At 34.5% G+C, this 13,998-nt stretch overlaps 2 protein-coding genes across 2 annotated transcripts; both read left to right on the top strand.

Moving 5' to 3' along the window:
• Window positions 1–2,639: 2,639 nt before the first annotated feature.
• LOC106069549 (zinc finger HIT domain-containing protein 1-like) lies at window positions 2,640–13,987 on the top strand. The gene is made up of 6 exons (XM_013229236.2): window positions 2,640–2,822; window positions 4,425–4,595; window positions 5,205–5,290; window positions 9,329–9,417; window positions 11,731–11,811; window positions 13,320–13,987. The coding sequence occupies exons 1-6, from the start codon at window positions 2,801–2,803 to the stop codon at window positions 13,339–13,341; spliced, it is 471 nt and encodes a 156-aa protein (XP_013084690.1). The 5' UTR covers window positions 2,640–2,800; the 3' UTR covers window positions 13,342–13,987.
• On the top strand, window positions 5,532–8,539 carry LOC129923092 (uncharacterized). Its single transcript, XM_056012360.1, has 2 exons — window positions 5,532–6,186; window positions 6,747–8,539. The coding sequence occupies exons 1-2, from the start codon at window positions 6,095–6,097 to the stop codon at window positions 8,431–8,433; spliced, it is 1,779 nt and encodes a 592-aa protein (XP_055868335.1). The 5' UTR covers window positions 5,532–6,094; the 3' UTR covers window positions 8,434–8,539.
• Window positions 13,988–13,998: the final 11 nt, after the last annotated feature.

The raw sequence follows: 13,998 nt of genomic DNA, 5'->3' as shown, positions 1-13,998 counted from the left end.
GTCTAGGTCACTGATTAACATGCATGAATAGATTGACACATGTAATGCGCAGGGCGTAATTATCTTGTTGTTTTTTTTTCAAGTAACATCTGTAATCTATAAGATAAGATAAGATAAGATAATAAGTAATGAATGTTAGATTTAATTTAAAAAAAAAAAAGGAACATCTTATACCTCGCCCCATACAAAATTGATTCTTGATCTACTGACCTCCCTCTCCAGCCTGCAACGGTTTTGTTTTATTAATTGCTACATTATTTCTACGAAAAAAATATTTTTTGTTGGTAATCGTATTAACTACTCAATTAGTACTCAACGAATTTGTGACCGAGCATCGCATGATGTTTGCGAGACGTGTTCTCCGACAGTATGAATCACGCATGCCAAGGCCAATAAGAGGAAAGCGCAAACAGGGTTGTCCTCATATAATTTGGCGCCACATCTTCATGGAAGACCTCAGAGCATTAGATACCGCTTCGAACATGACTAGTGACAGATCCCTGTGGAGACAGCTTGCCTCACAATGCGCCGAACAGTCTAAGTAAGTCTGATGTATTAGTTGAATATATCAACAAAATAAACCTTGATGAAAGAATATAAATATCAGCATTTTGTACTAGTTTGAGAACCTTTAACACAAGATTTAGGTACTGATTTTGTCTTCGGTTATCTACAGTTCAACCTTGTCTGTAATAAAAGTGTAACAGATTACAATTTGTCAAGGAATGAAAATAAATTAACTTCTTACAACCTTAAACAAAATAGTTTAGCCTTGGACTGGTCTATATATTTCTCTATGAACTTTTAAACATATGACTTATTGGTCATGTGACCTTATGACTCTGACAATCATGTGTTTCCTTTCTATAAAGCGTGCCACTTTGTTGATTTCGTTTTTGAACAGTATATGTATGTGTCAGGTATCCAGGGATGTGGCTATGACTGTGTAGGGTGTCTAATCCAAGTCTGTTAACCAGGTCAGAAGGTACAAATGTTACATTTCGTCACCCCAAACTGACAGCTACCTTATTGTCCTTTTTCGTATTTTAGAACAAAACTTTCACATTTAAAAGAAAAAACAACAACCAAAGAACAAAATAGTTCGTGAATAAAATAAAAACCTATCAGAGGGTAAAACAAAATTGTGTTCAATATCTCCAGTCACCTGACTACCAAGTGAAAGCGATCGACTTCGCATTATCAAAGAAATAAAAAAAAAAGGAACAGACTTCGTTGTAAAGATAACTTAGAAAGAATCTTATCTTGTCTTATCTTATATAATACAGACGTTACTTCAAAAAAGAAGATGATTACGTCCTATGCGTCATGCATTTAGTCATGCATATTAATGACCTAAATTCTGCCAAGTCACTGGTTTTCCTGGCTGGCTCAGTCAACCCATTCCATGCTCTAATAGCACTAAGGAAGAAGGAGCATTGGTGTTTGCGCCCGTACAATGGGTGGACTCTCGTCTACCCGTGGGTATCCCCACGGGAGTCTTGTGTTGCTACCCATTTTGCCTAGCCACTTCCTCTATTGGCCGTTTCCACGCGAGCGCCACGATGAGGCAGGGCAACGTGCTCGCCTGAGAAATATCCTAAAAATACACTGGTACGACAAAGTAGAAAACACCAAACTGTGGGAGATGAGTGGGCAGAAAAATATAGAGGTGCAGATCTTAGAGAGGAAGTGGAGATGGATTGGTCACACCCTTAGAAAAGATACCAACAACAGAGCTATAGCTAGGCAGGCCTTAGAGTGGAACCCACAGGGAACAAGACGTAGAGGAAGACCAAAAAGAACATGGCGACGCTGTATACTAGAGGAAGCCGAGAGGACCGGAAAGAGCTGGGAAGCCAACAAAAAACTAGCAAGAGACCGTGGAGAGTGGCGTGTTTTTGCTGAGGCCATATGTTCCATGAGAACTCAAAGGAATGATGATGATGATGATTTGTTAGCTATGTGATATAGCCGACAGCATATGTGATTTATAGTGGCCTACTTTGTCGTTTGGCAATCATTAAAATTGCCATTATCATCTTGTGTTAATGCGGCACAATAGGCCTAACACAGAATGTTAATAATTGATTTCTTCCAGCTCTTTGTTCTACATGATTCTAATGCTCCATCAGAACTGATTATTATGTCCTATCGTCCTAGCTCAAACCTCCCGAAAGACAGAGGACATGGTTTAGATCCGGGACCATCGAGATAGTACGTAGCCTATTATAATTGTAAAAATAAATAAAAATCATTTCGAATAAATACTAGAGTGCAGTAGAACTATATAAAAATTGTAATTTTAGAAAATAATCATTTTGGCACTAAATATAAAAGTCTTTTTCAGTTTTCAAGAACTTTTCAACAGATATAGGCCTAATGATCTGAAGTCAATGAATCAAGTTTAATCCACTTTCCTCTATAAAAGACAGAGAAGTCCTCCAATTCACGTGAGTTTCTGTTTGTAACTTAAGAACTCTTAAAAAAAAAAAAAAAGGGTGGGGGAGGGATGAGTGTTAAAATATTAGGGCAAAAAATGCTTCTTCTTCATTTTTGGATCACCTCTACATAGGTTAGTGACAAGAATAGTGTAGCTCATTGTTACATGAAAATAAAAAAATAAAACACATTCACTTTACTATCTTTAATGTTAGAAAAAAAGCATCTCTAGTCTCTAGCACAAACATTCTTATTTCATTTGTGACTTAATATATCTAAATAACTAGATCTATTCTAGATCAAGACTAGAGATCTAGATATAATTTAGAAGACCTTCATTGAGACTATATTCTAGATTTATATGGCAGATAAACGAGAATCTGGTAGGTCTATATATTCAATATATTGACTATGAGTCACTATGTCAATGATATGAACAGTCAATGTCACTATATATTTTATATTCTGTCGCACTGACTAACTTTAAACTTTACGTCTCGAGAGACGATATTTTCCCTTTGGGCACTTTGGCTTTGCAACTTCTTGAGTGACTAAAGACAGAGGCCAATCCTTGATACACAGTTGCGATCGCAGGTTGGGCATATGTAATCACCAGGCGCCGATGCATTTTCACCCTTCTTTCTACTTCTGTTGTGTATGACATAAATATCTGCAATCCGTGACCCTTCCTTTGTTCTCTCTCTCCATGTGGATCTATCCAGTGCCACCTCTTCCCAGCTGCTAGTGTCGATTTTGAAGAGCTTCATGTCGCGTTTGCATACATCCATATAACATAAAAGTTGGCGACCAGCGGCTCTCCTGCCTTCTAATAGATCGCCATACAGAATGTCCTATTGGCATTCTATGAACGTGGCCAAGCCAGCCAAGGCGTCTGCTGCTGATAACAGAGTGGATGTCCTGGCACCCTTCTCTTCATAGCACTTCCTCATTGGTTATCTTATCTTGCCACCTTATTTTAAAGATCCGCCTTAGGCATCGGAGGTGGAAGACATTCAGCTTTTTTTCCCTGACATGAGTAGGTTGACCATGTTTCACTTCCGTATAGCAAGGTGCTCAGCACACATGTCCGGTAGACTAGGGCTTTAGTATTGTTAGTCAGCAATATGTTGTCCCAGACTCTTTTCTGCAACCGTGACATGGTGGCCATTGCCAGGCATTGCCTTGGCTATCCTGTTGTTAATGTCTTTATCCAGTAGAGTGTTATTGGATATGATGGAGCCAAGGTAACAAAAGTGATCAACAATTTCTAGTGGTTGGACATTAATGCTTACTTGAGGTGCAGTGTTTGCATTTTGGACAAGTATCTTAGTCTTGCTTTGACTTTATACAGCACTTGATTTTTACCGGCCAGCATTTTAGATCATTATAATTTAATTATTAATTTTCACGTTAACATTTAGATTTTCTAGATTCTATATCTACAGCCCAGTCTTTTATCATAATCTTGGTTATCTTAGTGTAAGTAAAAAGATTTACAAAAGGAAAAAAACACCTGTAGTCGCAGACATTTTTCTAGATCTAACGCTAGGTCTAGTAGATCTAGACTCTATTAGACTTGGGCCAGGTCTAATCTCTATTATTATACTTTATAGATCTAGTTATTCTATAATCTAGATCTAGATTATAAAATATAAGTTAAAAACTATCGTTCTCCATGCGGCATCACGCTGTGTAGTGTTTAGCCGGTTTAGCACGCGTGCGTTATTGACAATGTCAGGTCATTCAATAATCGGTTGTCTGGGACAAGCTAGTATTAAAGTACAATAATTACCTGAATAGTTAATATTATAAAAAATATTGCATTATTGTACGTTTGGATTGAGATAGTTTTTTTTATATATTATATATTTAGTTATCTATTTACTTTACTAATCTTTCAACAATAACAAATGTTAACATTTAAAATGAGAAATATTTTTAAATGTGTTACTTTTAATTACCATTTTACATTCTGCTTCACACAGTTCGAATCAAAGATGGTCAACAACTACGTGTTTTGGATGAAGCTGCCAGGAGACGTAGACAGCGCAAGGCTCTGGAAGCTTTGGAAGAAGATAATTTCTCAGAAGATCCACATGCCGATCTTAAAATGAGTAAAAAGGCTCCCAAATTTGACGAAGGCATTGATTCATCTGGTACCTTTTTTTTTTTTTTTTTTGTGTTATTCAGCTTTTAGTTTTATAATAAAATATAAATCCACAACCCCCTCATTTCCAAAGCTAAGTGCCTTTATTGCTCATTGCAATTGCTTTACTGTTTGGAAGGGGGAATATCCCTCTATGAGAACATGTAGTATTGCAAAATTGGTCAGTCCTGGCTGTTTGGTATCCAAATTGTGTTAGATAACTGGTGAAAAATTTAACAAAATGGTTGGTTGTTACCTGAAATGTTCACTACTGAATGCATTTGCTAGCTGAGTTTCCAATGTATTTATCCTTTATTAAGATTTATTTTACTGTGTAAGAAAATTCTGATACAACTTTCCACATTTGTATCTCTGTTTCCCACCTTCAACTAAGTGTATTCATTCTACTGGTTACTTGAAACAAACTTTTGTTAATTTTTATTGTGGTCTATCAGCATTACCAATTGATTTTAGTTACAAAACAAATTTAAGAAGTCAAAGAACCGTTTTTCCTACTTCACACATATATTCAAACTATTGAAGAAAAACAATTAGGAAGTCTCTCATACTTGTCCTTGGCACTGTTTGTAGAAAGAATAAAAATACATTGAACTTGCAGGTCCTGGACCAAAGAAGAAGAGAAAATCAAGGGGAGACTTTAAGCTCCGCTACAGAAAAACATTTTCTGCGTTACTGGAGGAAGAGGTAACAACAATAAAGTGAACATTGTTTTTTTTGTTGTTTTTTTAAATATTACTGTTCTAAAAAATAAAGCAGCATTCATGTCATAATTTCTAGCACTTAGATAAATAAAGAGGTTTCTTAGATAATGGTTAATCTTTTGTACAGTATTAGTTTTTAATTTTATTTTGTTACTGTATGTCACTCATTGAGTGCCAAATGCTTTAAAAGATCAAAATTATAATGAATAAAGGATTTATAAGGGGGATGCACAGTGAGAAAACATAGATTTAGGTCAAAAATATCGATATTTTAAAATTAATTGATTTTAATAGTTTAAAATGTCTAGAATACGAATTCCCTATCAGAATACTAAAAAAAATACGTTTTATACATCAATTTTGTATTTTAAATGTAGATATATAAGCAAAATTTTGATGTTTTGGTGAAAAATCAACATTTTGTAAGCTATAGTTGATAAGCTAATGTACGCTCTCATCCCTAACAGATGGTATCGATACAAAGGTCTACTTTTCTAGTTCCGATTATGTGCATGGTTTCTCATTCTATAAATAAATAGTACTGCAATGAACTTTCAAAATACGTCACTACCTCTTTTTTTCCCCTATATCCTCATATACACACCCACAAAGCCATATTTACGCATGCGCACCATCAAAGCTTCTATAGTTACTGTAATTACACGCATGCGCACTGAAAAAGCTTCCGTAACTACAAAGTATGCACGCATGCGCACATGACGTGAACCGGTCCTTCTTCTGTAAACTTCCATCACATCAACAATCGATTCATTATTGAAACTCAGAAATGCCAACAAAAGGTTATATGTTTGGAAAGAAAAAACGTTACTGTAAGCCCAGAGGACGACATGCTTCAAAGACAAATGCACAATTACAAAGGTAAGTCTAGATCTAGAGTTTGCTTTTTTTTTTATTTACTAGACAAGCGTGTGCTGACACATAAAATAATGACTATGAAACCTTGGCTCTTTGAGTTCGACAACGTGTTTATCCAATGAATCACATCTAGATCTAGAATCTAGATTCTATAGACATTAAATAAATATCATGAAAATGATTGCAAACATAGAGATCTATCCTTTTATAGATCTAGTCTATATTAGGAGCATAGATCACATTAGAACTAGATAATCTCTAGAGATTAGATTATCTGATTATCGTGTATGATGATGTATTGAACAGTATTGTAGGACTTCAACTCAAGTCTTGGTCTTAGTTGTTTTTTTTTAGATCTAGTACATATTGTCATATATAGATCTATATTACATGTAACATGTCTCTATACATTCTTTACTTTTTATGATTAATACAATATATGATTTCTAAAATGCATTATAAAATTTAAAATAATCTTCATGTTGTGATAGATGTGACGTGTACTTTCATACTATTGAATTTTTTTTTAAAGACCCTCTAATTTATTTTTTATTTGTTTGCAGCTCTGTTTTGGATACAGCTGGATCTGAAGCAGCAACAACACAGCCTGCAAGTGCAGCTGAGCGAAAAATATCCCTAACTGCAGTTACTAACGCTGATAACACCAATAAGAGGCTGCCTGAAGATTTCATATACGTCATGATGAATTCAATGCAATTGACCACAATGGTCTCCTTGTTGTGCTGTCCACATTGCTTTGACAACAAATTAACTATGTGCATCACACAATCAAAAGGCATGGCTCATTTGATTAAAATCAAATGCCTAAATTGTGAAACATATTTGTGGTCCGACTGGACCTCAAAAAAAAGTAATGATGTTCATCTGGATATTAATGTCCGCGCTGTCGCTGCATTAAAAGAATCTGGAATCTCGCATTCTAAATTTGATAGGTTTTGTGGACTTATGAGTATGCCCTGCATGCACAGAAATACTTATAACAATCTAGCTAACATAGTCAATACCGCTATAATTGAAGCTGGTGAAGAATGTATGATTAGGGCATCTGCTGTTGTGCATGGAAGAAACATTTCACAACCTCTAACTACAGATGAAAGAATAAGTTCAACAGGCTGTCCTGTTATTACAGTTTCTTTCGATGGGACTTGGCATAAAAGGGGCCACTCATCTCATTCAGGAATTGGCACAGTTATTGATTTTGATACTGGACTCGTCATCGACACCGAAGTCCTATCAAATTATTGCCATGTTTGTGATTCAAACTCTGCAGAACTAAACTTTGATGCCTCTAAGCATATGTGTCAAAAAAACTTCAGTGGCTCAGCAAATGCAATGGAGGCCGCAGCAGCATCCAAAATCTTTTCGCGCTCTGTGGCATCCAGAAAACTTGTTTATGGCACGATGCTGTGTGATGGCGATAGTAAATCGCATTCATCTGCCATTACCAACTCAGGATATGATGTAGAAATCTTAAAAGATGACTGCATTAACCACATCTCAAAAAGAATGTTTAATGCTTTGAACAATTTAAAAATGTCTAACAAAAAAGAACTAAATTATAGGCTTACAAAGCCAAAAATTGAAAAAATTACAAATTACTATTCCAAAGCTCTGCGCCAAAATGCTCCAGACATTCCAAAAATGAAGCTGGCTGTTATGGGCTCATTTTTTCATATGATGAGCTCAGACCTAGATCATAACCACAGGTTGTGTCCTGATGGCGCTACATCTTGGTGTCACTTTAAGAGATCAGAGGCACTAAAACAGCCATATAAAAAACACAACCAGACCATCACATCAGAAATAGGTAAACTGTTATTTCCTATAATGAAAAGACTAACAGACACAGATCTGTTAAAAAGATGTTCTAGAATGGGAACACAAAACGCCAATGAATCTTTTCATTCCCTCATTTGGCAAAGATGCCCCAAAACAGAATTCGCAACATTAAAAACGGTAAGGGCTGCGACATACCTTGCTGTTTTAGCCTTCAATAATGGACCTGTTGGCATCAGATCAGTTTTTGACATATTAGGCATTCCCTGGACACTAAAGAACATTTCTTCTAGTGAGAAAAAGCAAAATGTCAAACTACAGCTTGTTAGAAAAAGAAAATCAATCGCATTAGTGTCCAGGAGAAAAAACTTGAAAAAACGAAGAATTGAGCATGAGCACCGGGCAGAGGTTCTAGAAGGTCCAACCTATCAATCAGGCCATTTTAATGAATAGTTTTTTGTTTTTTTTATTATCTATTATGTTGTTTTATGTAAATATTCCCTTTTTTTTCATTTTTATGGTTACAATAAATATTTTATATCATTTTAAAAACTTTAAATGCGTTTTTCTCAAAATGTATTTTTAGGTGCATGTTGTCCACAAGAATCTCAAAATCTTTAGTTCTGTATAAGTTAGACTAATAATTTTTCACATGTAGTTTATTGATAGTATATCATAGGTAATAGGCTGCAAAAATTTTCAATATGTATAATAAATTTCATAAAAAAATAAAAATAATGATGTGACCTCAGATGAAAAATGGGGTCGGAAAAAAATAAAAATTTTAAAAATTCATAAAAATTAAACCAGTAATAATTTTCAAAACAAAATTAGCCAGTTACCTATGGGATTCAAATATCTATCAGGTGCAATCAAAAAATTAAAAAAATTTTGAGTACTTTAGAATATTTTAAGAATTTTGTAAACATTGTTTATTTTCAAGATGGCCGCCATTTCCATAGCAACCCAAAAGGCTACACTCATAAAATGTGTATGGTTACTCATGTCTCTATATGTTCTATCAAGTCATGCATAAAGCTTTTCTATTTATCTGTAAATTACAAAAATTGAAATTTCATTGTGCATCCCCCTTATAACTTGATTTTCTTTCAAAAGTTAACAACTGTGTTGGGGGTTTTTATGCTGGTACCACACTATTTCTTCTTCTATTTGTTCATTCTCTTTCTCCTCTGTTATTATCTTTCTTAACCTTCATCCACAAAGTTAGAGAAACGTTTTAGATTTTGTGTTTCATGACAATTTTAAAAATGTCAGTTCTTACTTAATTTTTTTTAATCTTTAGTAACATTTTATTGTTCAGTTCTAACCGAAGCTCATTCTATTCCAGCACATGCTGAATAAAGATGGACCGACCTATTTCACAGCTTGTGCTCCACCTTCAACCCTGCCAGAGAGACATTTCTGTGCTGTCTGTGGATATCCTTTTTATTACTTCATATTAACAAAATAGTAAACTAGGCTCTAAAGAATAAAAAAAAGCCTTGTTCAAAGGTTTGAAACTCATTCCTCATTGGGCTCAGACACAAATGTTTCACTACATTCAGGAAGAACATTAAGCCCTACCTATTCAATAATTAGATTAGTTTGTCATTTTAACTCATATTTATGTTTTCATATCACTTTGAGCATATACTATGATTAATAACAGCGCTATAAAAAATAAATTATTAATTAAAGAAGGAAAAAGCTGATAAAATGAAAAGCAATGTATTTGAGAACTTTTTTCTTAAGTTCACGAACACATATGATCTTAGTGAATAACTTAAATAACAAATCTATGTGCACCTTAATAACATATGAAGTTTTAGTGATTCACATTGCAACGCAAACCCATTTGTGACCTTATTTTTCCACATCTGACGCAGACAAAGCCATTGCTAGCTGGAGGTTTATTTAAGTCTTCATTAAGGGTTTTTCTTTTGGTTTCAAATGTGTGTCCCGCTGCCATCATGAGAGCTCCCCAACTGTCTCATTAGACTGCCATCTGCTGCTAGCTACTTTCCTCTATGCCAGTGAGGGCGAAATAGTACCTGAGTTGATCTTTATAGCACTTATGAAGGCCACCTCTGTTAAGCTGTCCTCCTTTAAATTACCCAAAGATTGACTTGGCATGCAGTCCTCTCCCATATGGGATAACTGATAAGTGTCTGACCCAGCACAGCTGTTAAATGGTAAAAATTACTTCTACTCAAAAAGAAGATGATTACGTCCTACGCGTCATGCATTTAGTCATGCATATTAACCAATGACTTAAATTCTGCCAAGTCACTGGTTTTCCTGGCTAGCTCAGGCAACCCATTCCATGCTCTAATAGCACTAGGGAAGAAGGAGTATTTGTACAAATTTGTCCTAGCATATGGGACGAGGAATGTGCCTTTATCTTTGTGTCTTTCAGAGTATTTAATTAAATTTTGTTTTTGTATTTGAAGATTATGGTTCAGTGTTTTATGTATGATTGCTACTTTACTTTTGAGCCTTCTGTCCTGAAGGCTTTCTAAATTTAGTGATTTTACTAAAGGTGTTACTCTAGTCAAATGTGAATATTCGTTTGTTATGAATCGCACTGCTCTATTTTGTGTCTGTTCTAGTTTCTTAATGTTTTCTTGAGTTGAGGGGTCCCAAACAGAGGATGCATATTCTATTATTGGCCTAACCAAGGTTAAATAACATTTTCGTTTTATGTTCTTATTTGATTTATAGAAATTTCTTTTAATAAATCCTAATGCTTTGTTTGATTTTTTTGTATTTTCATCAATATGTGGATTCCATGACAGCTTTTCATTTATTATAACACCTAGGTATTTTGCGTTTTTAGTCTGTGTTACTGGTTTGCCATGAATAAGATAAGTGGAATTAATTTGTTTTAGTTTTTTTGTTACTCTTAACAACTGACATTTTTCTGGGTGGAAAGACATACTCCAATTTGATTCCCATTTCTGTAATTCATCTAATTCTCTTTGTAAAATATCTGTGTCTTGTGTTGTTTTTATTGTTCTATATATTATGCAATCGTCTGCAAATAATCTGACTTTTGTTCCTGAAGTAATGCAATTTGGTAAATCATTTATGTAAATTAAAAATAGTAGTGGACCCAAGACTGTTCCTTGAGGTACACCTGAGTTTACTGTTATCGGTGTTGATTTAGAGCCATTTATTATTACAGTTTGTTCTCTCCCTATCAGAAAATCTTTAATCCACTGATGCAGTGGACCATTAATGCCGAAATATTTTAATTTTTTAAGCAAACTATGGTGGTGAACTTTGTCAAAAGCCTTAGAAAAATCTAGTAAGATAGCATTTATTTGTTCACTATTATCTATTCAGTTTTAATATTGAATTGATGGTTTATTTTGTATGTATACATATCATATATAATGAGATAATCATGTAGATAAGCACCCCTAATTGTTTTTCACCAACAGCATAATTAGGATTTTATCAAATTTAAGGTTAGGTTAAAAAAATTAAAAATGCACATAGTAGTCAACACCATTGTAAATCATAGGCAACTTAATGGCAACAGTTAAGTCGCTAAAACATTTTAAAATTTAAAATACAATGATTCTGTAATTTATAAAAAATTCTATTTACATTTATCAAAGGTACTCAAATTTCTATTTGATGATTTTTCTGCGTTAGCTGGGGATGCTGACTTATTGAATTACTGTAAATTCTTTTTGTTGATTATTATTAAAAATGTGTGTAAGTAGGACCTTAACTTTTGTTCACTTTTCCCTCCAATTACACATGTGTCCAATGTGGAGCACGCTATTGCTGTATTAAATGCCTGGGCACACATCAAGACACAAGGTAAGGACACAGACCTTTAAGATAATGTATACCACTACGCACAGCACATACACTTCTTCAGTTTTTAATGTGAAGCACTACACTTTGGTGTTTTGCTACATTTCTAAGTGCGTGTCTCAAATTGATCAGTACAGTAAGAAATAACTTGAATGTAGACCACTTACAACAGTCAGTTTTGTCACTTTTACATAATCCAGCTTTGTTGTTTGTTTTTTTATGAGCAGTAGATATTTTTTTCCCTGGAATGTTCATAGGCTTATAACAAGCACCACAATTTATGGGAATTTTTTTTTGTCAATGGATAAAGGGGTTAGCAGTGGTCCGTTCTCTTCCATCCAAAGAGCTCTTCCAAAAGAAAGTCCTGAAGATATTATGGTAGATTTTCCTTATGTGTGCTTTCATGAATGGTCAGGTCCTTCTTAATATGCGTTCAGATGTGAAAATCCCCATGATAAGCTTCCTATTATAGGTTTGAGTGGTGATCTATCCCAGAACTCCATTAAATTCACCTTAATAGAGAGACTTTTTAGGAATAGGGGATGGTATTGGATTACTTTAGTCCCAAATTCATAAAGACTGATAATTTTATAAGTAATTTACAGGTAAACATTGTGCATAGTTAAACAGGTGTCACAGTGGCTGAGTGGTTATGCACTTGGCTTTCAAACCTGGTGTTCTGGGTTCAAATCTCTGTGAAGACTGGGATTTTGAAATTCTGGATTTTTAGGACGACCCTGAAAACACCTAGCTGTAATGCATACTTAAGTTGAGGAAAGAAAGTAAAGGCGGCTGGTCGTTGTGTTGTCCACATGACACCCTGCTCATTAACCATGTGCCAAAGAAGCATAACTTTAACATTACCTGCCCCTGCCCCATAGACAGCAAGGTCTGAAAGGGAAACTTTACTTTATATTTAAAAAGTTGTCTTCATTTGTAATTTTTGTTAGCATATAAATATTGATTTTATTTACTTTTATCAGGTCTATCACTTTAATTCAAACACATTAATGGTTGATGTTTACTTGACTAGGCTTGTAGTTACACTATTCTAATCATTATTTTGGGCAGATTATTGTTGGTACCTGTTAGACGCCTCCGGTTGTGTCTTGCACAGATAAATCTTAACCGAGGTAACACTCAAATAACACAGGCGATTAACCCACAATTTAAAAGTAGTCGACGCTGATAAACGATGTCGAACAAGTTTTAATACATAGTGAAGGCAACCGTCAATTGTCGTATTATCTAAATATCTACGGTACTTCAGAGACTAGAGCTAACCTTACTCTAGAGCTTCCAAAAAATTTCTATTTACTTCTTGCTACACTACCTAAAACCAAAGTCTTGTTTTTAATAGTCACAGTCTCTAAGCAAAAACTTTCCCTTTCTATGAAACAAATATCTTTTTGCTAATTGTGCCAAACATACCACAACATTCAAAATTCACACAATACAATTTTTTTTAGTGAATTTGATCTTAATGTTTCCCTCTGGTGTATCTATTTCAGGTGTTTAAAGTATACAGCTTAAGTCACAGTTTCAATGTCAAAGAAGTGATAGAATATCTCACTGAAACACTAGGTTCATTGAGACCAGAGACTTTTACACTGAGCCAAATTGTGTTACTTGTGCTTCCCAATTCACAACAATGAGCTGTTGCATTGTGACCATGACCTAATGAGCTCTACGAACTGTTCTGTTGCACTGTGATGGACTTGCCATTGGTGCTTCGGTTCTACAAATAATTGTGTCCAGGCACCAAATTGTTAACAGTAATACTGTCTACAAATCAACAAGTAAAACAAACACTTTACCCAAGGAGAACATGAAGACCATTTGTAGTGTTTTTTTTTTTTAAATATTTTTTTTTTGTTTTTCTTTTTCCAATCGTTTTATTAGTTAATGTAGCCAATACAATCAGTGATAAAAGTTATGATGTCTAGTTGCCATGGGAGCAGCTTGTCAACATTTAGTGGCTGTTGGTGACAATTTAGAGTCTTGTTCTAATTTTTGTCCCACTCAATGGTTCAATGACAAAAGTATTTCAAAATAAAACAACATTATTAATAGAAGTAGACAAAAATGTAGCTTGTGTTCCTCTGGCAACTAGTAAATATAACACATTTTTTTTCATAACATCATGTTTCAACTCTAATAAATCTGGATTGAAAAATCAGTGCAAATATG

This window comes from Biomphalaria glabrata, chromosome 15 (assembly GCF_947242115.1).
Source record: "Biomphalaria glabrata chromosome 15, xgBioGlab47.1, whole genome shotgun sequence".
Taxonomy (NCBI): domain Eukaryota; kingdom Metazoa; phylum Mollusca; class Gastropoda; family Planorbidae; genus Biomphalaria; species Biomphalaria glabrata.
The sequence above is the reverse complement of the archived record's forward strand: the minus strand, read 5'-3'. Positions and strand labels throughout refer to the sequence as shown.

What these genes read in the sequence shown, in the direction of transcription:
- LOC106069549 (XM_013229236.2), top strand. Translation starts at nt 2,801, where the DNA reads ATGGCAGATAAACGAGAATCTG. An exon ending in GGCAGATAAACGAGAATCTG is followed by an intron (nt 2,823 to 4,424) that starts GTAGGTCTATAT and finishes TGCTTCACACAG; the next exon opens with TTCGAATCAAAGATGGTCAA. An exon ending in GGCACACATCAAGACACAAG is followed by an intron (nt 11,812 to 13,319) that starts GTAAGGACACAG and finishes TATCTATTTCAG; the next exon opens with GTGTTTAAAGTATACAGCTT.
- LOC129923092 (XM_056012360.1), top strand. Translation starts at nt 6,095, where the DNA reads ATGCCAACAAAAGGTTATATGTTTGGAAAGAAAAAACGTTACTGTAAG. An exon ending in ACAAATGCACAATTACAAAG is followed by an intron (nt 6,187 to 6,746) that starts GTAAGTCTAGAT and finishes ATTTGTTTGCAG; the next exon opens with CTCTGTTTTGGATACAGCTG.